This window comes from Miscanthus floridulus, chromosome 4, assembly GCF_019320115.1.
Source record: "Miscanthus floridulus cultivar M001 chromosome 4, ASM1932011v1, whole genome shotgun sequence".
Taxonomy (NCBI): domain Eukaryota; kingdom Viridiplantae; phylum Streptophyta; class Magnoliopsida; order Poales; family Poaceae; genus Miscanthus; species Miscanthus floridulus.
The window spans coordinates 122,637,242-122,661,051 of NC_089583.1; the positions used below are offsets into that span (position 1 = coordinate 122,637,242).

General features: G+C 44.7%; 2 protein-coding genes and 1 non-coding gene across 9 annotated transcripts; 1 reads left to right on the forward strand and 2 right to left on the reverse strand.

Moving 5' to 3' along the window:
* Nucleotides 1–1,609: 1,609 nt before the first annotated feature.
* On the reverse strand, nt 1,610–6,230 carry LOC136550612 (transcription factor TGA2.1). Of its 7 annotated transcripts, none has more exons than XM_066542248.1 (10): nt 5,825–6,230; nt 4,516–4,565; nt 4,214–4,394; nt 3,697–3,777; nt 3,551–3,610; nt 3,131–3,208; nt 2,986–3,037; nt 2,594–2,664; nt 2,252–2,497; nt 1,610–2,115 (listed from the first exon to the last, which is right to left on the reverse strand). In XM_066542248.1, the coding sequence occupies exons 3-10, from the start codon at nt 4,277–4,279 to the stop codon at nt 1,969–1,971; spliced, it is 801 nt and encodes a 266-aa protein (XP_066398345.1). In that variant the 5' UTR covers nt 4,280–4,394; nt 4,516–4,565; nt 5,825–6,230; the 3' UTR covers nt 1,610–1,968. The 7 variants fall into 7 exon arrangements, with proteins under 7 accessions (XP_066398345.1, XP_066398337.1, XP_066398341.1 ...); XM_066542240.1 differs by having other exon boundaries at nt 2,594–2,865; nt 5,825–6,228; XM_066542244.1 differs by having other exon boundaries at nt 2,594–2,865; nt 4,503–4,565; nt 5,825–6,228.
* Nucleotides 5,147–23,798, reverse strand: LOC136549251 (uncharacterized). Its single transcript, XM_066540491.1, has 3 exons — nt 23,702–23,798; nt 5,825–6,189; nt 5,147–5,707 (listed from the first exon to the last, which is right to left on the reverse strand). Exons 1-3 carry the CDS (start codon nt 23,796–23,798, stop codon nt 5,147–5,149), a joined length of 1,023 nt encoding a protein of 340 aa, XP_066396588.1.
* TRNAA-CGC (transfer RNA alanine (anticodon CGC)) lies at nt 7,757–7,829 on the forward strand. The gene has a single exon. It is a non-coding gene; the product is annotated as a tRNA-Ala (tRNA).
* Nucleotides 23,799–23,810: the final 12 nt, after the last annotated feature.

Consider the following 23,810-nt stretch of genomic DNA (forward strand, 5'->3'; position numbering starts at 1 on the left):
TAGCAAAGTGTTGTGGCCGCGCGCGCCCACCTGGGCTGCGAAATGGCCCGCTCGATCTGAGCCATCCGCGCCGATCCGACGGTCGAGCGGCGTTATCGGGTAAACAAAAAGTCCTTCGGCCGGCGCGGGCGAAACACTAGCGCCATTCCTTCCCTCCCGTTCTCTCTCTCACTCAGCCGCATGAGCCTGAGCGAAGAGCAGGCAACGACGAGAGCGAGAAGGGCCTTGATGCCGTCGTCGGCCCTCTCGCCGACGTGCGCGCGCCCCAGCGGGTGAGCGCGCCGCCGTCGAGCGGCCTGGCCACAACGCCTCCTTGGCCGTGGCCCAGCGAGCAGCTGCCCCTAGCTCGGCCTTCTTCTCCCCATACGCCGGCGAGCCGCACTACGGCGGTGTCAGCAGCGGTCGAGGCAGGCCTCCCCTTCCCCTTCTTCCCCTTCTAATTTGTGTTCTTTCTTTTGTTCTTCTCGGATTCAACCGATTGGGGATCTAGGGTTAGGGTTTCTTTTCCCGATTCGATTCGTTCGATTCGGTTCATCTCTTTGATTTGATTTGATTTCTTTTCTATTTGTACCCATACCGAGATCTGCTCAATAGAATCTGGCTAGCTGTTCCCCTTTCCCGTCGCGAGTTAGGGTTAGGGTTTCGTTAGGTAAGCTGCCTTGCTAGCTCTTCCCCTTTCCCCTTCTTTTTCTCCATTTGGATGTTCTCGGATTTCATCCGATTAGGGATTAGGGTTTTGGTTTGACTCACTAGAGTCACTATTCATCTTTCCCGACGGGTTAGGGTACTGTTCATGTTCCCCGACGGGTTAGGGTTCGGATGAACCTCGGTTCTTTTCTTAGATCCAAACGGATCTAATCTGATAGGCTAGATCTATACCCAAACGAGGCTCTAATACCATTATTAGACCTTGAATAGGATCTATAGGCATAGAACTAGCATGTCTACTTGCTGTTGAATAGAATCATGAACCCTAGAACATCTACTAGTGCAGTAACAGTAGGTAAAACGAGAGAAAAGGGAGAGGTAGAAGATGGACGTGTCAAACCTGACACCGCAGAGGGAGTCGATCCAGAGGCGTCGGCCATCTCGTTCGCCAGTGAAGTCTACGTACGGACAACGACGTTCGAGGAAGAGATCGATGAAGCCGTCGAAGTCGATGGAGCGGGGCAGCGCTGCTGGTGGCTTCCCATCACTGGCTGCGCCCCTCTAGATCGGATTAGGGTTTAGATTTCGGTGGAAAGCTCAGCACAGGCAAACCTCGTGACTTGAGCCGCCGACCCCTACCTCTATTTATTGCGCAGGAGCCCTTCAGCCATAGTGGGCGGGACGCCCCCGATCATGGCGCGGATCAAAGGCCCAACTAGGCCGTTTAGCCCAGTTTGGGATTAGAGATCAATCTAACACAAATAGCATGATCAACCTCAACTGCTGATTATTCAAGGAGTGCCTTCAACCACTGCTGTTGTATGGATATGATAAGACCAGCTACTGCAGTATGAACCAGCGGTCATAATCATGTTGTGGGTTACAAACAACATCCATCAAAGCACATAAAATGGATACAATAATCATTATCCTGACTGCAAAGTAAGCAACTGAGATGCAATAATACCAACATACAGTAACCAAAGGAAGACTCTTATTACTCTCTTCCCATTCTAACCCCCATGTCCCAGGAGTTACATTTAGGACTAAATCTCTAACCAATACAAACAACAAAAGCCCTGACCCTGATTTATCTAAATATTATTGCTAACACACCCCATAAATCACCATAACTTACAGGATTCACCTACTTGTACACCATTTAAGTACATTTTGGACCAAGCAGCAGCCAAAAGTAATTGTACAACAAAAAACAGGACCATGAATGATCTGTCATGCGTCGCTGCGATCCAGGCATCCAGCGAGCCATAGAATTCCCAACAGCCAGCACAGGGAACTCAAAACAGCGAGGATCCTTTGTTATTCGCGCGGCCTAGCAAGCCACAGAGAACTTAAAGCACGCAACCGCGAAAAGTAGTCATGGATGGCAAGAAGAGCACGAGAAGCCTGCCGGATCGTTAGAATGCGTTGCATTTGATGCAATGTCTGCTGTCGCAGGTTGTCGGCCTGCAGAAATAAAACAGAATTAATCTTTAAAACTAATGCAACGAAACCAAATAAACAGTGCACAAGTGACGCCTAAAACCACATAGGTTGTTGAATGACAACATATCGCCCACAAGGATACAAAGAAGATGCTTACTTGGCGAAGAAAATTCTCGAGTGTCCCAAGTTTGCCCATGGCCATGGCCATCTGACCCATGTAGTTTGCCACATTTCCTGAAGAACCTGATGGACCAAGAGATCCAGCTAAAGTCTCTGCCAAAGATTGCTGCAGGGCTTCCATGCCCTGTGACAATGCATCCTCTGCTTGCTGGGAAGATTGCTGGAGGTTGTTCAAACCCAGCATTTGCTGCTCAGTTAGGGGCTCGAGGTGATTCGCTAGGAGCTGAAATTTTCCATTATGAGAGAAATCAGCAATCTTACATTTCCAATGAGGGCACAGAAAAAAAAAACAAAGCCTGCGAATGAATACTTCGCACACCTTTAAAAGCTCAGATGGACGAAAACCCCCAAGCCACAGGAAGCACCTTTCAGCAGGTGTCTTCCACATGCCTGAAAGTATATGAAATACATCAGCCTTTGCAGCAACACCTTTGACCTTGAATATTTCATCATAATGTGCCATTATGCCATCTACAATAAGTCGTAGATCACTGTCACTTGCATGAGCATTCACTGCAGTCCTCAACTCATTTATCTGCTTATTTTGGTCCTCTAGCCATCTAGCATATTCTATGTCAAAAGTCAATGCTCCTGCAACAACTTTATAATTTCAGATGCACTTCTAATGATAAAGATAGCACTCAATCAAGATAGATTAATTAAATCCAGAAACACATAGAGTCACACAGATATAACAAATTAAAATATTACCATTTCCACTCATGGAATGGGTTTGGTCTCCAGAGCTTGAAATGAAGATTCCCTGAAAGTAATATTCAAATGAGTCAAAATAACAGCACAAAGGTACTATTTTCCAAGCACTCAGTAAACATACATGCAACCAAGAAAGAGTTACCTGCTGGCGAGCTTTCTGGAGTTCCTGCTCCAGTTGTGCAAGTTTCAGCTTACTGCTCTCCAGCTGCTGCACATATGCCTTCACCAAATAAAAAAGAAACATGTTACATGGACAATTAAAAATTTAATGGAGTCTGTATTACATGAAGAAGCAGTATTTTGCCTGTTGCATTTGAATCGAATCTTAAATGCCAATTGCCCATTTATTAAACATCACAGAAAAGAAAACAGACTCATAATGACATGAAACTACAGTACATAACATGCAGTTCAGCATATCAGCAAAAATTAACATATAAAATTAGATAACCAGCTTATTTTGGTTACATAACTACTAGTCAAGTGTATTTCCAAATAATACTTTATTCATGCTAAAAAGAACATCTCCATTTGTTCGAATAAGGATGAAATGTAGTGATACCTTCTTCCTCAGCCGACTTTTTCTTGCTGCCTCACGATTTTGGGCAAGCCGTCGCATTGTCTAAGATATGAAAATTCACAAATGCAATTAACAACAGGCAATACAAGGTTAAATAAGAACTTGAGAAAAAGGAACCACGATATTACCTTTTGGTCCAAAGGTTTGTCAGACCTGTCGGACCTATCTGAAGAATTAGAAGGTACAGCCGCACCACTTCCGTTCTCCATCTGTAAAAAAAATGTTAAGCACAAATATAACATCAGTTAGGCATTCCAAATATCTCAACTTATAGAGATGTGTGTCAGTGATGGATTTTTTATTTTTGAGGACAACAGTGATGGATTTTTCAAGGTTTAAAGGTGCAAATATCTCTATAGAGGGAGATGATATCTTAAGCAGATTATTGGTGAAGCAGAATGTCGCAGCCTCTACTCCAGTAATTTGATACTTCAACTCAAATATCCAGCAATGGTATTCAACTTTTTGGTAGCCACAGTGTGATAGACTTAAGGTACTAGCATAGTCGTATATACTGTTTAGTGTGAGAAGAATATATGGAAAATATATAGATGTGATGCTCCAATGGCCGGGGCCAACTTGAAATATCTTCTGAAAAGAATACGATGAACCCTGTGAACATCAAAATCAAGAAAAATGAATTACCCTCTGATTCTTGTCGTTGTCGTATAAAACAATTGAGGTGTCAGTCCTTGAGCTAGCATCAGCCATCACTAGACCTCAAGAGCATCGATCACCAGGAGACAGCAAATCACTTTGCTCTCTCCTTTCCAGTTGCAAGGTGACGAGTGGTCTAGTGTTTCACAGGATTGACCGATGTAGGAAACTATTCATGCAGTCAAAAGAGAAGATTACTTTGTTAATAAATCAGCAGAAGCTTTGTACTAGCTGGGATCTCATCTCATACAAGTAATGACACACAGTACATACACACTTTGGCAGCTTACTTGTTTCCAAGACGGTAGTACGATCTCAGGATTCATTGCAATCATATAACCTGCAGGGAGAAAAGGGGCCCATTCTATATTAGGAAACTTAAGTACGATTCCAAAGTTAACACATGGGTACAAAAGAGAAACACGCGTGCACGTTGGTGTACTCGTCTGGAGACGGTGGAAGCCCCAGCAAGCGGAGGGGGGCAATCACCCAGCCGGACCACACGTCCACACAGCAACTAGCGCGACGCTACAGCTACGACCACCAGTGGCAGTCACTGCTCGGCGAGACGTGGGGGCACCGCGCTGGGGCAGGGCATGAGGGGATACGGTTGAATTGAACTCCCCCTCTTTAAAAAAATTACCGTGTGAGAAATCCCCTGCTGTTTTTGAACGAGAAGAAATCCACTGCTGTTACTAGGCTACCAACCGCGCAGCAACAGGAATCGCAAATTGGACGGACAGAGAGACAGTGAGAGGATTTGGGCTTAATTACTCGCACGGAAGAACGGAGAGGCCAGCGCAGACCCCACAGAGCAACTCTAACAGTTCGGCTAGGTAGAAGAGCAATCCATCCAATTGCAAGGTGGAAGCAAGCTTGGGCATCCTTACCGAGAAGGAGAAGCGAGGAAACCAACTGGAGTCAGTCTAGACGGATCTGCACAAACGAGAGGTCACGGACGGATCGATTCGAATGGAGCGTGCTTCTTAACGGCGGAAAGGGAATCTGGCGTGTGCGCGGCGGCGGGCGCGAGGGCTGGCTGGAGCAGCAAGCCCGGAGGAGGCTGGAGAATTGGGGGGTGGGGAGGAGGGACAAGGCTGGGGGCTCAGGCCTCAGGGGTGGCGGAAGCGAAGCAAATGAAGAGTGCGGCGGGCGGGGTGGACGCAGCAAACCAGCAGTAGCAGGGTGACGGATGGCAGCTAGCCGTCCGTTGGGGAGATCGCGGTCGTCGAAGCTGCATCGGACGGACGGGAACCGGACAGCCCGCCAACGCTGACTTGTTCCCTCTTGAGTCCCGTCCCGTGCCGTCCCTTCCCCAGATGCTCTCTCTCTCTCTCTCTGCTTGTCTTGGCACGGCATGGCATGACTAGCACAAGTGGCGAACTGAATCTCCGAATCGCATAATCTCCGCAATCGAACAGGAGGTTGCATTCTAGGAGTGCGCATCGAGCAGTGTGGCGCGGCTTGCTCATGATTGTAGCACTAATAACACGCACAAGCACTCTTGCAGTAGCCGCAAAGCGACAGGTGAAAATCGTCATGAGAATTGGTAAGCGAGAGAGGGAGGGAGGGGCGGAGCATGATATGAAGCGTACGTACCGTGTGCGATCGGCGGTGGGGGGCATGCCGGGCGGCGGAGGGACACGACTCGACCAAGGCCGTGGACGGGACGGGACAGCCTTGGAGAGACGGCGGGGCCGAGGCTGGTGGTGCCTGGTGTGGGGGGTGGGGGAGACAAAACCCCAGCGCCGAATCCGGCGGTCGTACTGAGGGCGGGGCGGCAGGGGCAGAGACGACACCTGCCTGGCTTGGCTGGCGGCGCTGCGGGCGGAGGAGCCGCGGCGGATTTGGGTCCGAGGTGGCCAACCGAATGAGAGGGAAGGCAAGGGAAGCTTCCAGAAACCGCGTGCCCTGTGCGGCTGCGCCTCTCTTGTCTTGGTTGTTGTGCTGGTGGAGGCTCTGCACTGCAGGGGAAGCAAGGCAAGGCAAGAGAAAACAAAAAAGTAGTGGCGGCCGTGGACTCGGCGCACGGGGATGGGATGGGATGCAAAGGTCAGGTAGGCGGGGTGGGTCCCCTCGGTTTAGTGGCGTGGCTGGCGTGGCGTGATGAAATGGAATCAGGCTATCCGCGTTCGTTCATCTCTATTTTTATTTTTAAAAAAAATATTTTAATCTAGTTATCGAGATTCTCTACTCTATACTTATTTCTCTAGCACCTAAATTACCTCTGTCATATACGCTATACCCACTATTTTATATTTTATTCTCTTCACTCCCCTTTCTATCTCTCATCAACCCCCTCTCTCTCTCTCCGCTACAGTGCACTGCAGTGTTTGACGCGCCTCCCTCGCCTGCGCGGCCCGGCCGGTACGCTAGCGCGCGCGTTGCAGCGGTGCGGGCCTCACTCGCTGGATTAGGTGGGTCGCCTTCGCCTCTCGCTGCCCGCGCGGCGTTCGCTTTCCTCACCAACTCCGCCGCAGGCCCGCACCTGAAACCACTCGCTGGTCCGCTCCGGTCCGGTGGGTGCCACGCCGTCTCGACACACAGTTTATGCTGTGGGTGTGTTGCGGCGTGGTGCGGTGTTTCGTCCCCCTTCCGATCAGCCGAGGGCCGAGGGCCGAGGGCCGAGGGGGCATGGGCCATCGTCGGCTCGGCCGGCCGGGCGGGCAAGTCAAGGGCCTGGGCGGCTGGCCGTTTTCGGCGGCTAATAAACGGATATGAATGCGTTTGCGCAGCCAAGCCAAGACAAAGGCCAAAGGTGGAAGGATGACTGGACGCAATGCCAGCCAGCGCTTGCCGCGAAAGCTGTGAGAGCCTTCCTTACCTTAACGTCGTCACGGGTTGAAGCAAAAGACAAGAGTTTTTTTTTCGTCGCAAAAAAATACAAGAGTTTTTTTTACTACAGTTCAAGCATACAATGATTAGCTCACCATAAAAAATTTAGCACAATTGAACCATAGAAGCTGCAGTTATGAATTAATTATAAAAAAGTATAAATCTAAAGGTACAACAAAAAAAATTGTAATAAATCATACCATATTATATATTTACTGTGTAGACCTACTCATGTGGAGTCCAACAAAATTGAATTTTATATTTTATAATTTTTTTGTGATTTAATATGATTTTTCAAAAAATCAACCGAAATAAATAAAAAAAAAGATAAAACCGTCTTTGAAAACCGCTTATAACCGGTCATGAGGTAAAACGCGCGGTTTTAAAAGTTCAGGAAGTGATTTACTCGATTTTAGAGTTCAGGGAGGAAAACAGGCTTTCGCAAAAGTTGAGAGAGGTAATGTGGATTTTTTTTTTTTTTTTGAGATCAATGGAGTGCAGCATGTTGGGCCGGGCGTCTTAGTAGGCCTGCAGCCTGCACGCACATCAGTCATGGTGATCGATTAGGCTGCGTGCGCGTCCAGACAAACAGTAACGACCGGCCGGCCCACCGGGCACCCTGGTGACCGTCCAGCCGACCCAGCCGTACTTGGGCCTGTTCCATTCAATTTGTTCCTGCATTCACCAGGTCACAACGGGGGTGTAGCTCATATGGTAGAGCGCTCGCTTCGCATGCGAGAGGCACGGGGTTCGATTCCCCGCACCTCCACCTGTTTTTATTTTTTTCTGTAACTAGCTCTTTTGTTGATCTGTGATCGGTCGCTTGTGAACAAGCACTCACTAAGTTGCCTCACACTCAGCCCATCTGCTTGATTGTGATCATATAAACTTGGCATTGTCAACATTTTAAACCCCAGCAAGTTTTGTTTCCACCGATGTATTAGTTAGCTGCAAGACTAACTCGATGTGGACCCAAACGGGTCCGGCTAATCTACTAGCAAATCAAGCTAATAGAACAATTAACTATTAGGCTAGTCTCAACAGGAGTTTCATGTCCATTAAATAAGCTTACGTTGCATAGTTTAAATGAAGGAAGAGAAAAATAGTTTCATAGGATGAAATGAGTTTCATGAGAATAAAATGATTTTCATTCCGACATAAGGGAGTTCGAAACAAAGCCATGAAACTCCCACTGAAACTAGCCTTAGTATTTTTAAGCTAAATTTGGCTAAAACAGTTCATAAAAAGATGTTATTTCTTAGCTAAACAAAGGCACAGAATCCCTTCCTCACGCTGTGGGTGCTCATGGACAAGGAGGGTTACATAGCCAAGTGCATGAAATGTAAACACCGCTTTGCCCCCCTGTAATGGTAGCGTCCCCATCGAGGTTTCCTTCTGCCTCACAGATGCGCTGGCCCTCTCCTACCTGTGCGCTCACTGCCTCGATCTTGAGGGTTGCACCAAGTACGAGGGCTAGCTTCTATAGCGAACCCGTCATCACCAACACCGAGGGCACATTCGTCCTTCTCCACCTTTGGTTCAACTTTGGGGCCATGCCATTCCTCTATGACTTAGGGATGAAGGACAACTTCGTCTACCGGGCTGGCCCCAATAAGTCATGGCTCTGCTGCCTCCCGAATGTATTCCCACGTGAATTCAATCCCCGGGAGGTTGGCTTACTACCCTTACCCTACAAACACAATGACCCCAATACGACAATTTTATGGGGATATGGGAAGGTATTGGAGGACTGCTCGAGTCCTGGAGATGTTGTAACCGACCTGGTTGACCATTTGATCTTTCACCTCTTGATGCCCATGTGAGGCAGCGCGCACGTAGCGGCTCGCTGGCGTGGCCCACGCGAGGCCGGCCCATGGCGGGGGAGTCCCGCGCGCGTTGGTGCTTTTGCGAAAGAGGCCTCGCACTTCTCCCAAATCACAACTAAGTGCTAACACTATTTTCTCCTCTCTTAGACCTTCTCACTTAACCTCCTGTCCTTTCCCTAATTCACCCGCGCGCACCTCCGGCGGCTCAGTGCACGGCGGTGTGGCGGACGGCGACACAACATGGTCGCACCGGCCACCTGGGACATGCGCCGGCCCACCTATCGGGTTGGTCACCATCCCTGACCCGAGCGACTACGCTAAGCAGCAACACAGGGCGGCGGGACTCGCTTGAGCCAGCTGCAGCAGCGTGTGGTCGTCCGTGACGGTGGCGCGGCTGACCCAGTGAACCAGAGCACCTAAGAACCTAACTGGCTAGCAAGGGAGCATCAGTAGACTACCGTGGACCTAGCCAAGGTGATGGTTGGGGTGGAGGATGGCAGAGGAGGTATGGCCATGTGCAACTGAGCCGTGCGCGCGGCGCACCATGGTGGCGCGATCGTGTCAGCGATGATAGGAAGGCGATAGAGGTTTGGCTATGGCGCAGATGGCGAAGAGGGGATGAAGGCGAATCTAGTGGTGCATAGGAATTAGCTCGAGGTGAAGTGATGGAGGGCTGCCCTCGGCCATGGCCGAGTGTGGCCTTATCGGCACGACGGTGGGGAAAGTTCCAAATTGGAGCTTGGCCGTGCATGGTTCAAGGCTGGGTGGGGTCAGGCAATGAGAGGACTTGATGGTGAAGCCGTGGATGTGATGAATTGAATAGAGGTGATCGATCGCTGGGTAATTTGGTGGTGCAGCTCGACGGCGGTAGCAGAGAGAGAGAGAGAGAGAGACGGAACACAACAGGTGGGCTCAACTCGGGCTCGCCCTAGTGGGACACGGTCGACGTTATCAAGGAGGCACATGCGCAGATGCTACATACAAGCGTGCGTGTCCACGACCGGCATGGCCCGCGTGGCCGTAGTGCCATAAATGGCAAGGCAGCGGTGAGCTCCACCACGTGCGCGCGGTAGCGGCGAGCACCAAACCGAGCTAGCAGTGGGGTAGGGTGCAGAGGGAGGTGATGTAGACTAGGCCCAATCTTTCGAAAGGTATGATAGCATCGATTGGTGGAGACTCGACGTTCACAATCTAGGCTTCGAACCAAGACTGATTTGGACCCCCGCAACTGTCACACCACTACTCCGTTGGTTATCAACCACGCGAACGCGATTGACCTCGCCGAGAAGGCTTTCCTACAAGCGAATCGAGAACACAAGCAAGAACGAGATAAACACAATCTAAAATTGCAAATAAATATGAGGCTTATGATAATGAGAAAGAGTTCAAGTCTTTATTCGAAAGGACTAATCGCCACATGCGAACAAGATCAAGAACTGGGGTCCTGGTTTACAGCAAGCAGCCTTGACGACACAGTTGCAGCAAGCAGCCTTGGCTTTACCTTTGCTCTCATGTTCAACAGGAGTAATAGTTGATGGTTCTGAATTGTCACATGAGACTGTGAGCATCTTATTTTTCTATGAACTACTATAGAATGTGGTCAAGGAGTAAAGTCACACACTCTCAAGCGTCTTAGCACGGTCTTACAAGTGTTCTTACTAAAGCAACAGGCGGTGCAATCGGTCGGTGACTGTGATACCGTTGTAGTTTGAGTGTAACAGTTGCAAAGCAAACTTGTACTTGGTTAGAAGAAAATGGAGCTTGGACAGGCACAATATAGTAGCAAGGAATAGCAAAATTCGCAACTAAATGGCAAAGCTGAATAAGTATCCCAAGTACTTGTCTTAGTTGCTGGCCTACTCACGTTCAAAGTACTAGATGTATCAAGAGATGTGAACAGCAAGAATATGATTAGGAACAAGGTAGAAATCAGCACACGCAAATACAGCTCAAATGACGCTCTCTATGTGCTCCTCTAGATATTGTTCCTCTTTTGTCCCTCTTTTTTTTCTATTTTTTGGGCTGTTGTTGTTTTTTTTTGAGAAATTTTGACTTTTTTTATTTTTTGATATTTTTTCTTCACTTAGGAGTATAAAAGAAGTAACCACAGAAAATATGAGCTTAAACAAGTGAAAGACGTGGCCTGTGAATTTTCCAGAAGACGTGCTCGAAATCGACAAAAACCTTGTGACCACGAAAAAAAGATCTTGTGACCACTTTTTAACCAAAATAAAAATCTTTGTCCCTGACTAGGTGGGGGATGGACGGATCCGAATTTTTTTCTGATTGATTTTGATATATGGAACGTCGAAATCCGAGTTCGTATACGAAAACTAGACCAGTTTTAAGAACGGACTACAAATTAGAGGACAAAATAGAAACAATATGCGCAAAATTGGTCACAACAACAATGATTTGATCGAAACAGTGAAGACAAGTGTAGGAAATTAGATGGTGTAGACTAGGGTTTGATGGATACAAAGGAAACTCAACAAGACTTGGAGATGTTCACGGATTATGATAAAAAACAAAGGGAAAAACACAAACTGGACTAAAAAACGATCTAAAACCAGCAACCAAAACTTAACCTAGGGCATAAACTCAACAACACGAAACAGAGATAAAATTGCACATCATAATGAGGCTATAGGATAGGAAATATGTAACGATGTATATCTTTTTTTAGCTTTTTGTGGACTATAGGTAATGCAAAAACAGTAACAATCTAAAGGGGAAAACAAAGTTATACCTAACGGGCAACAAGGTCTCTGATACCACTTGATGTAGACTAGGCATAATCTTCTGAAAGGTATGATAGCGTCGATTGGAGACTCAACGTTCATGATCTAGGCTTCGAACCAAGACTGATTCGGACCCCCGCAACCGTTACACCATTGCTCCGTTGGTTATCAACCACGCGAACGCGATTGACCTCGCCGAGAAGGCTTTTCTACAAGCAAATCGAGAACACAAGCAAGAACGAGATAAACACAATCTGAAATTGCAAATAAATATGAGGCTTATGATAATGAGAAAGAGTTCAAGTCTTTATTCGAAAGGACTAATCGCCACATACAAACAAGATTAAGAACTAGGGCCCTGTTTTACAGCAAGCAGCCTTGGCGGCACAGTTGCAGCAAAACGATGTCTGTTTCACGAGGAAATCAAGAACTAAACAAAATCCAAACCCTAAGAAGAGCGATGGCTGCTATTTATAGAGTCTTGGGCATCACCCCCGTGATGCGCCCCCTAATGGGCCCAAACACAATACACGGTCCAACGGACCAAAAGACGGTGTCGCAGCACCCTAGCAGATTCTGGATGATGACTTGTTTTGACGATTCTTGATGATTCCAAAGGTCTTTTGATGTAAAACTACTTGGATTGGCTTCCTTATCAAATTAGCTTTCCAACCATATGTGGATCGTTGAAAACGGAGTCCGAATGCGTCATGGGTGACCAGTTTAAGGCAGACTAGTCCTGGAACCCGAGCCAGACTCGAACTTGATTTGGGTCTCCACCTTGGGGACTCAAACCGGATGAGCTTCGGGCCTCCTTCTCGGTTAGGACACCCTCACTGATCTCCTTGGTCTCCATATGGTTCTCCAAGCATGGTCATATATATGGAGGTCATGTCCTCATCATCCTCCCTTTCTTGATGAAAAGCTGTCCTCGACGTCGATTTTGTTTGAAGTCGATCCTGCACAACATGAGGACAATCGAGGTTTCTAAAATAATGAAAATGGATAATGTTGTGAGAAAGAATATGACCACATGTCTAGGTTTATATCGTGTCTTCTCGATTGAAATACACACGATCTTTGCCAATACTATCCTGCAAAAGATTAGTACTAACAAAAAAATATATGCTCCCTTTCTTTGGATTCCACTTGTGTTTGAAAAACAAAACTAGAGGAATATGGCATAACAACAGTATTGATTTTACTATCCTCTAGTTGATCATTACTTTGCACAACAAAAGGAGAATTCAGATTTATACAAATGTAAACTCGTTGTATCAAATATTGCCCTTGGTTGTTATATTTACCAAAAACATGATATGTATGTCTAGAGAACCATAGTAAATCAGCATATACATAAAGTTTCTCCTCTAAAAAACTAAGATTACACGGAACATCAAATTCAATGTAACCCAAAGTATTTAAAGAAGACAATAATTTTGGCTCATCAACTTCACTAGCATTATGAATAACAAGTCTATTTTCAGCACAAGTGCTCGATTTTAGCACACATATAGCATGATCATTATTCAATGATTGCATGGGTATAACATAAATATCATCATGCAAGTCATCTTTGTCACAAAAAACATTAAGTAAATCATCCTGTGACAAAGGTAAATCAAGCAAAAGCTCCACTAAAATTTGCTCTATCATAGCATGATTGGTAGAAAATTTCAGCACATCAAGAGAACTCTCACCTTTCGTGAGTTTAGCATCGTGGGCTTTACCTTTGCTCTCATGTTCAACAGGAGTAATAGTTGATGGTTCTGAATTGTCACATGAGACTGTGAGCATCTCATTTTCTATCATGTCATCCTCGCTCTTTTGTACATTGTCCTACAAAAGGTTAGACATAGGAGGAGGAATAAGAAGAGATTGATCTAGTTGATGCACCTCATCATTTGAATTAATTACAAGAGATGGATTAACAAAATTTTCTCTCATAAGATCTTTTATATCATTCCAAGTTTGAGGTTTATCAGAAGGATCTAAAGACTCCTACCAAGATAAAGCAGAATGTCGCAAAACACTAGATGCATTTTTTACCTTCCTCCTTGGACACATAAAGTGAGTAGCAAATATGTTATCTATGGCACTTTTTCACTCCATGTACTCATCAGCACCTATACCATCATAAGTCGGTGGATATAAACAACCTATCATTGTTAGAATCAAATAAGAAAACACACAAGTATGTATTTTCCTATGAACTACTATAGGATGTGGTCAAGGAGTAAAGTCACACACTCTTAAGCGTCTTAGCACGGTCTTACAAGTGTTCTTACCAAAGCAACAGGCGGTGCAATCCGTCGGTGACTATGATACCGTTATAGCTTGAGTATAACAGTTGCAAGGCAAACTTGTACTTGGTTAGAAGAAAATAGAGCTTGGACAGGCATAATATAGTAGCAAGGAATAGCAAAATTCGCAACTAAATGGCAAAGCTGAATAAGTATCCCAAGTACTTATCTTAGTTGCTGGCCTACTCACGTTCAAAGTACCAAATGTATCAAGTGATGTGAACAGCAAGAATATGATTAGGAACAAGGTAAAAATCAGCACACACAAATACAGCTCAAATGACGCTCTCTATGTGCTCCTCTAGATATTATTCCTCTTTTACCCCTCTCTTTTTTCTATTTTTTTGTGCTGTCGTTGTTTTTTTTGAGAAATTTTGACTTTTTATTTTTATTTTTTGATATTTTTTCTTCACTTAGGAGCACAAAAGAAGTAACCACAGAAAATATGAGCTTAAACAAGTGAAAGACGTGGCCTGTAAAATTTCTAGAAGACGTGCTCGAAATCGACAAAAACCTTGTGACCACGAAAAGAGGATCTTGTGACCACTTTTTGACCAAAATAAAAATCTGTGTCCTTGACTAAGCGGGGGATGGATGGATCCGAATTTTTTTCTGATCGATTTTGATATATGGAACATCAAAATCCGAGTTCGTATACAAAAACTAGACCAGTTTTAAGAACGGACTACGAATTAGAGGACAAAACAGGAACAATGCACGTAAAATTGGTCACAACAACAATGATTTGATGGAAACAGTGAAGACAAGTGTAGAAAATTAGATGGCGTAGACTAGGGTTTGATGGATACAAAGGAAACTCAACAAGACTTGGAGATGTTCACGGATTATGATAAAAACAAAGAGAAAAACACAAACTGGACTAAAAACGATCTAAAACCAGCAACCAGAACTTGACCTAGGGCACAAACTCAATAACATGAAATAGAGACGAAATTGCACAGCACAATGAGGCTATAGGACAGGGAATATGTAATGATGTATATCTTTTTTTAGCTTTTTGTGGACTATAGGTAATGCAAAAACAGTAATAATCTAAAGAGAAAAACAAAGTTATACCTAACGGGCAATAAGGTCTCTGATACTATTTGATGTAGACTAGGCACAATCTTCTGAAAGGTATGATAGCGTCGATTGGTGAAGACTTAATGTTCACGATCTAGGCTTCGAACCAAGACTGATTCGGACCCCACAACTGTTATACCACTGCTCCGTTGGTTATCAACCACGCGAACGCGATTGACCTCGCCGAGAAGGCTTTTCTGCAAGCGAATCGAGAACACAAGCAAGAACAAAATAAACACAATCTGAAATTACAAATAAATATGAGGCTTATGATAATGAGAAAGAGTTCAAGTCTTTATTCGAAAGGACTAATCGCCACATGCGAACAAGATCAAGAACTGGGGCCCTGGTTTATAGCAAGCAGCCTTGGCGGCACAGTTGCAGCAAAACAATGTCTGTTTCATGAGAAAATCAAGAACTAAATAAAATCCAAACCCTAAGGAGAGTGACGGCTGCTATTTATAGAGTCTTGGGCATCACCCCCCTAGACGCGCCCCCTAATGGGCCCAAACACGATACACGGTCCAACGGACCAAAAGACGGTGTCGTAGCACCCTGGCAAATTCTGGACGCTGACTTGTTTTGACGATTCCCGTTGATTTCGAAGGTCTTTTGACGTAAAACTACTTGGATTAGCTTTCTTATTAAATTAGCTTTCCAACCATATATGGATCATTGAAAATGGAGTCCGGATGCATCATGGGTGACCAGTTTAAGGCAGACTGTTCCTAGAGCCCGAGCCGGACTCAAACTTGATTTGGGTCTCCACCTTGGGGACTCGAACTGGATGAGCTTTGGGCCTCCTTCTTAGTTAGGATACCCTCGCTGATCTCCTTGGTCTCCATATAGTTCTCCAAGCATGGTCATATGTATGGAGGTCATGTCCTCATCATCCTCCCTTTCTTAATGAAAAGCCGTTCTCGGCGTTGATTTTATTCGAAGTCGATCCTGCACAACATGAGGACAATCGAGGTTTCCAAAATAATAAAAATGGATATTGTTGTGAGAAAGAATATGACCACATGTCCAGGTTTGTATCATGTCTTCTCGATTGAAATACACATGATCTTTGCCAATACTATCCTACAAAAGATTAGTACTAACAAGAAATATATGCTCCCTTTCTTTGGATTCCACTTGTGTTTGAAAAACAAAACTAGAGGAATATGGCATAACAACAGTGTTGATTTTACTATCCTCTAGTTGATCATTACTTTGCACAACAAAAGGAGAATTTGGATTTATACAAATGTAAACTCGTTGTATCAAATATTGCCCTTGGTTGTTATATTTACCAAAAACATGATATGTATGTCTAGAGAACCATAGTAAATCAGCATATACATAAAGTTTCTCCTCTAAAAAACTAAGATTACACGGAACATCAAATTCAATGTAACCCAAAGTATTTAAAGAAGACAATAATTTCGGCTCATCAACTTCACTAGCATTATGAATAACAAGTCTATTTTCAGCACAAGTGCTTGATTTCAGCACACATATAGCATGATCATTATTCAATGATTGCATGGGTATAACATAAATATCATCATGCAAGTCATCTTCATCACAAAAAACATCAAGCAAATCATCTTGTGACAAAGGTAAATCAACCGAAAGCTCCACTAAAATTTGCTCTATCATAGCATGATTGGTGGAAAATTTCAGCACATCAAGAGAACTCTCACCTTTCATGAGTTTAGCATCGTGGGCTTTATCTTTGCTCTCATGTTCAATAGGAGTAATAGTTGATGGTTCTGAATTGTCACATGAGACTGTGAGCATCTCATTTTCTATCATGTCATCCTCGCTCTTTTGTACATTGTCCTACAAAAGGTTAGACATAGGAGGAGGAATAAGAAGAGATTGATCTAGTTGATGCACCTCATCATTTGAATTAATTACAAGAGATGGATTAACAAAATTTTCTCTCATAAGATCTTTTATATCATTCCAAGTTTGAGGTTTATCAGAAGGATCTAAAGACTCCTACCAAGATAAAGCAGAATGTCGCAAAACACTAGATGCATTTTTTACCTTCCTCCTTGGACACATAAAGTGAGTAGCAAATATGTTATCTATGGCACTTTTCCACTCCATGTACTCATCAGCACCTATACCATCATAAGTCGGTGGATATGAACAACCTGTCATTGTTAGAATCAAATAAGAAAACACACAAGTATGTATTTTCCTATGAACTACTATAGGATGTGGTCAAGGAGTAAAGTCACACACTCTCAAGCGTCTTAGCACGGTCTTACAAGTGTTCTTACTAAAGCAACAGGCGGTGCAATCGGTCGGTGACTATGATACCGTTATAGCTTGAGTGTAACAGTTGCAAGGCAAACTTGTACTTGGTTAGAAGAAAATGGAGCTTGGGCAGGCATAATATAGTAGCAAGGAATAGCAAAATTCGCAACTAAATGGCAAAGCTGAATAAGTATCCCAAGTACTTGTCTTAGTTGCTGGCCTACTCACGTTCAAAGTACCAGATGTATCAAGTGATGTGAACAGCAAGAATATGATTAGGAACAAGGTAGAAATCAGCACACGCAAATACAGCTCAAATAACGCTCTCTATGTGCTCCTCTAGATATTATTCCTCTTTTGCCCCTCTTTTTTCTATTTTTTTTTGCTGTCGTTGTTTTTTTTTGAGAAATTTTGACTTTTTATTTTTATTTTTTGATATTTTTTCTTCACTTAGGAGCACAAAAGAAGTAACCACAGAAAATATGAGCTTAAACAAGTGAAAGATGTGGCCTGTGAAATTTCCAGAAGACGTGCTCGAAATCGATAAAAACCTTGTGACCACAAAAAGAGGATCTTGTGACCACTTTTTGACCAAAATAAAAATCTTTGTCCCCAACTAAATGAGGGATGGACGGATCCAAATTTTTTTCTAATCGATTTTGATATATGGAACGTCAAAATCCGAGTTCGTATGCGAAAACTAGACCAGTTTTAAGAACGGACTACGAATTAGAGGACAAAACGAAAACAATGCGCGCAAAATTGATCACAACAACAATGATTTGATAGAAATAGTAAAGACAAGTGTAGGAAATTAGATGGCGTAGACTAGGGTTTGATGGATACAAAGGAAACTCAACAAGACTTGGAGATGTTCACGGATTATGATAAAAACAAAGGGAAAAACATAAACTGGACTAAAAAACGATCTAAAACCAGCAACCAGAACTTGACCTAGGGCACAAACTCAACAACATGAAATAGAAATGAAATTGCACGGCACAATGAGGCTATAGGACAGAGAATATGTAACAATATATATCTTTTTTTAGCTTTTTGTGGACTATAGGTAATGCAAAAACAGTAACAATCTAAAGGGGAAAACAAAATTATACCTAACGGGCAACAAGGTCTCTGATACCATTTAATGTAGACTAGGCATAATCTTTCGAAAGGTATGATAGCGTCGATTAGTGGAGACTCAACGTTCATGATCTAGGCTTTGAACCAAGACTGATTCGGACCCCGCAACTATTACACCACTGCTCCGTTGGTTATCAATCACGCGAACGCGATTGACCTCGCTGAGAAGGCTTTTCTGCAAGCGAATTAAGAACAAGATAAACACAATCTGAAATTACAAATAAATATGAGGCTTATGATAATGAGAAAGAGTTCAAGTCTTTATTCGAAAGGACTAATCGCCACATGCGAACAAGATCAAGAATTAGGGCCCTGGTTTACAGCAAGCAGCCTTGGCGGCACAGTTGCAGCAAAATGATATCTGTTTCATGAGGAAAATGAAGAACTAAATAAAATCCAAACCCTAAGGAGAGCGATGACTGCTATTTATAGAGTCTTAGGCATCACCCCCTGGACGTGCCCCCTAATGGGCTCAAACACGATACACGGTCCAACAGACCAAAAGACGGTGTCGCAGCACCCTGGCAGATTCTGGACGCTGACTTGTTTCGACGATTCCCGTTGATTCCGAAGGTCTTTTGACGTAAAACTACTTGGATTGGCTTTCTTATCAAATTAGCTTTCCAACCATATATGGATCATTGATAATGGAGTCCGGATGCATCATGGGTGACTAGTTTAAGGCAGACTGGTCCTGGAGCCCGAGCCGAACTCGAACTTGATTTGGGTCTCCACCTTGGGGACTCGAACCGGATGAGCTTCGGGCCTCCTTCTCAATTAGGAGACCCTCGCTGATCTCTTTGGTCTCCATATGGTTCTCCAAGCATGGTCATATATATAGAGGTCATGTCCTCATCAGGAGGCACAGACATGACGGTGAGGTGACGACACCTACAGCGGCTACGATGCGGCACGAGGTGGGTTGGTAGGGCAACAGCGCAATGAGGTAGGCAGCCACACTGCTCGGCCGTGCGAGTAGCAGCAGCGGCTCCACGCGGTAGAGCCAGTGGCGGCCAGGATAGGGTAGTCATAGTCAGCCACATGCAGCAGTGCACATGCATGCGTAGAGTAAGCCAGCGTGGCGACGTCGCGCCCCGAGACATGGTGACTGCGCTCACCCAATGAACTAGCCCAAAATCATGTCTTGCACAAATTTTAAAGCACCTATAACAACTAAACGGATGCTTCTAGACCTAAACCGTCTTCACCATGCTCAAGATGGCCTATGAGGCTACCAAGCCGAGCTAAAACATGACACCATCCCTTAACTTGATTTCACAAAATAAATTGCCAAATATGGCATTGTCTTGCTATCTATAAACTTGAAAATATTCTAAGTCTTTGAGCTGAACTTGATTCCGAGTTGCATTTCTAGGCCATTAGAAGCATTAGCTAGTGAAGTTAGTTTTCAACAACAAGGATTTCATTGTTATCTATAAAGTCTATACTCTAAACTTTATTTAAGTGCCACATATATGTTCTATAGTATTTTTGTTCAAAAAAATTAGTTTTAAACCCTACTTGATACATATGGAATAGCTTATCATTTAACATTTTTATTGATCATCTAAAGTTACAAAAATGTTATCTACACATCCCATCATATGCATTATCACATAAACATGATGCTCATGACATGGTTTGATAATTTGTTTAGGGCATAACACCGAGGGTGTTACACATCCAGTGCTACCTCAAGGACCAGATCAGGAAGAATGTCGAGGCTTACGTCGATGACGTGGTAGTTAAGTCTAAGACTACTGACACCCTCATCGCCGACCTCACTAAAGTGCTCAAATCCCTAAAAGTGTACCGATGGAAGCTAAATCCCACTAAGTGCATTTTCGGTGTTTCATCCAGTATCCTGCTAGGCAACATCATCAGTCGTTGTGGCATCAAAGCCCACCTAGAGAAGATAGCGGCGGTGACCAACATGAAGCGACCAACATGTGTTAAGGATGTCTAGAAGCTAATAGGGTGCATGGCGGCTTTAAATCATTTCATATCCTATCTAGATGAAAAGGGACTTCCCTTCTTCAAGCTACTGAAGGCTCAAGAGAACTTTGTCTAGTTGGAGGATGCTGACAAGGCATTCGCCGTGCTCAAGCGGTTCCTCACCACACCTATGATCAAACCCTACTAATCTATATCACAGCAACCAATCGAGTAGTCAGCACTGCCATCGTTGTTGAACGAGAAGAGGTTAGACACACATACAAAGTCTAGCACCTAGTCTACTTCATCAGCGAGGTCCTAAACAAGTCTAAGACTCGCTAGCCCTAGGTCTAGAAGCTATTGTACGCCATCTAGATCACATCCTAGAAGCTCCGTCACTACTTTGATGCCTACCACATAGCGGTAGTCACTAAGTACCCACTCGGTGACATCCTCTACAACAAGGAAGCCAGTGGCCGCATCATTAAATGGGCAGTAAAGATCGGCACCTATACCATCAACTTTAGGCCTCGCCACATGATCAAGTCACAGGCGCTCACCGACTTCATCGCCGAGTGGACGAATATGTAGACTCCTATCCTGGTCGACCACCTTGAGCACTAGACCATATACTTTGATGGGTCTCTCAACCTTAATGGTGCTGAGGTAGGCATATATTTCATCTCTCCATCAGGGGATAAGCTTAGCTACGTCCTCCGCCTACACTTCCGAGCATCCAATAATACCGCTAAATATGCGGCGACATTTCATGGTCTCTGTATAGCTATCGAGCTCAGTGTTAAATGCCTCTAGGTGTGTGGCGACTCCACACTCATGATCAATCAGCTCCACAAGGATTGGAATTGCACCTACGAGAAGATGGACGCTTATTGTGCCGCGATAAGAAAGTTAGAAGACAAATTCTATGGCATCAAATACCACCATGTGGTCTGGGCCAATAATCAAGCAGCTGATGAGCTATCAAAGATAGGATCAACCTAGGCTAAAGTTCCATCCAGAGTGTTCATCCAGGACCTTGTGGCCCCTTCCATCAAGCAGGAACAAGAAGGCATTGAAGAAAAACCACCTGCTGAGCAAATAGTCACAGCAGTTCTTGGGCTGAGCACTGATTGGAGGGAATCTTTCATCAAATACCTCACCACTACAGACGTCCTAGCTAACAACATAGATAGAGAATGCCTTACTCGCCATAGTAAGTATTACATCCTAGTTGAAGGGAAGTTGTACCACAAAAACACCAAAGAGGAGCTACTCTAGAAGTGCGTCTCCATGGAAGAAGGCGAGAAGATACTCAAGGAAATCCATGTCGACACCTATGACAACCATGCAGCCTCTAGAACACTGGTCAGAAAGGCTTTCTAAGCTAGTTTCTATTGGCCCTCAGCCATAGCCAATGCTGAAGCACTCGTTCGTCGGTGTGAGAACTGCCAGTTTTTCACTAAACAAATCCACGTCCTGGCTTAGGCCTTGCAAACGATTCCTATATCATGGCCCTTTGCATGCTAGGGAATGGATATGATCAAGCCCTTCAAGCCCGTGCTGGGAGGTTTTTGCTAGGTCTATGTCTGCATTGATAAATTCTCTAAGTGGATCAAATACAAACCCCTGGTCCAAGCTACAGAAAAGAAGACAGCCGAGCTGCTTGATGACATCATTCATCGGTTTGGCCTGTCGAACAGCATCATCACCGACCTAGGGTCCATGTTCACTGGTAGAAACTTCTAGGATTTCTACGACAAAAGATGCATTTCAATCAAGTATGTCTCCGTGGCACACCCAAGGGCCAATGGCCAAGTCAAGCGCGCCAACGGTATGATCATGGATGCATTGAAGAAGTGACTCTACGAGAAGGAACAGAAAAACCCAAGCAAATAACTCAAGGGACTACTAGCTGTGGTCTGAGGACTAAGGACCTAGCCTAGTTGTAACACCAATGTCTCCCTGTACTTCATGGTTTTTGGCTCTAAGGTCGTATTGCCTGCTGACGTTGCCTTCCGAGCACCCAGGGTGGAGAATTACAACGAGGAGAACTCCGACCAAGCTCGGCTCATTGAAGTGGATAGCTTAGAAGAGGAATGTTTGGTCACCTATGTTCAGATGGCAAAATACCTCGATGGCTTATGAAGATACTACAACCGTAATGTCAACGATTGATTCTTTATGGTTGGAGACTTAGTACTCCACAGGAAATAGAAGACAGACAGGATGCACAAGCTCTCCTCACCTTGGGAGGGTCCCTTCATCATCAAGGTGGTCACCCAACCAGGGTCCTACAAACTATGCAACATGGATGAAAGAGATGTCCCAAACTCTTGGCACATTGATCTGCTTAGACGTTTCTACCCTTGAAGCACTCATTTCAAAGATATGTACATTTCATATTTGAGTATTCAATAAAGTTTTTTACCCTGATGTTTCTCCATATTGTTTTCTCTATGCTTTTTCGCTAAACAATTCTGATTCTATGTACAACATCTTAAAGATGACATGCCAACTATGCCTATGGCAAATACCTGAACAAACATGTTGACGCTCGGACACCTCCAGAGATGACCTTGTCTCTGACTTCTCCCTGCATGTGCATGAGTGTCCGCCCTCTGCGTCATGGGTGGTCGGCATCGGTTCCTTAGCGACACCCTATTCTTCCCACACGCACATGGCCCCTGTGCCCCACGTTACGATTAATAGGCTAGCTAGAGCTGGGGACTCAGCTTACACTATAGATCGGAAGGTTTATATCAAATATAAACACAAACATACCATAACAATGATCATTCAACAAAAGTTGCTAAGCACTTTTATACAACAATTCAACATGAGTTTTTTCTAATCTATGGAGCACCGCTCCCCCCTTCATCGAATAGGTCAACGTCACTGGCTAATTTCTTCCCCGGTTCTTTGGCTTCGTCCTCTAGTTTGGCAATCTTGGCAACATCTATCCCCCGAGCATAGCCCATCACTACCTGCTTGAGATCTACCGAGGGGTAGTGTGACCGTAGCATGGCTAGCACATGGACATTGGCTCCATGGGTAGTGCTATGTGTGAACTTCTTGAAGTCTGTCCACGCCATCTGGCAATGGTCAATGATTGACCGATGCAGCAAGTCACTAGGCAACCGTGATGACCCCTTAGGTGGCGCAAAGCCAACGTAGTCAAGCACAGGTTTGATCCTCACAATTATTGCCTCTAGCTTGTCATCCTGAGCCTTCACCTGATCACCCAGCACCTGGAATTGCCCGTGCGTCTGGTACCAATATTCTGCAATACACCAACATCAATAGACTAAGCACGCTCCTATTAACAGCAAGAACCAAGATAAAGAAAGGTGCACTTACATTCAAGATCTATGATGGCCTTCTTGGCCTTCTCCTCTGTTGCCTCCTTCCCCACAATGAGCTGCCTGATGTTCTCGTGGGAAAGGCCGAGCTCCATCTCCAGCGTTGT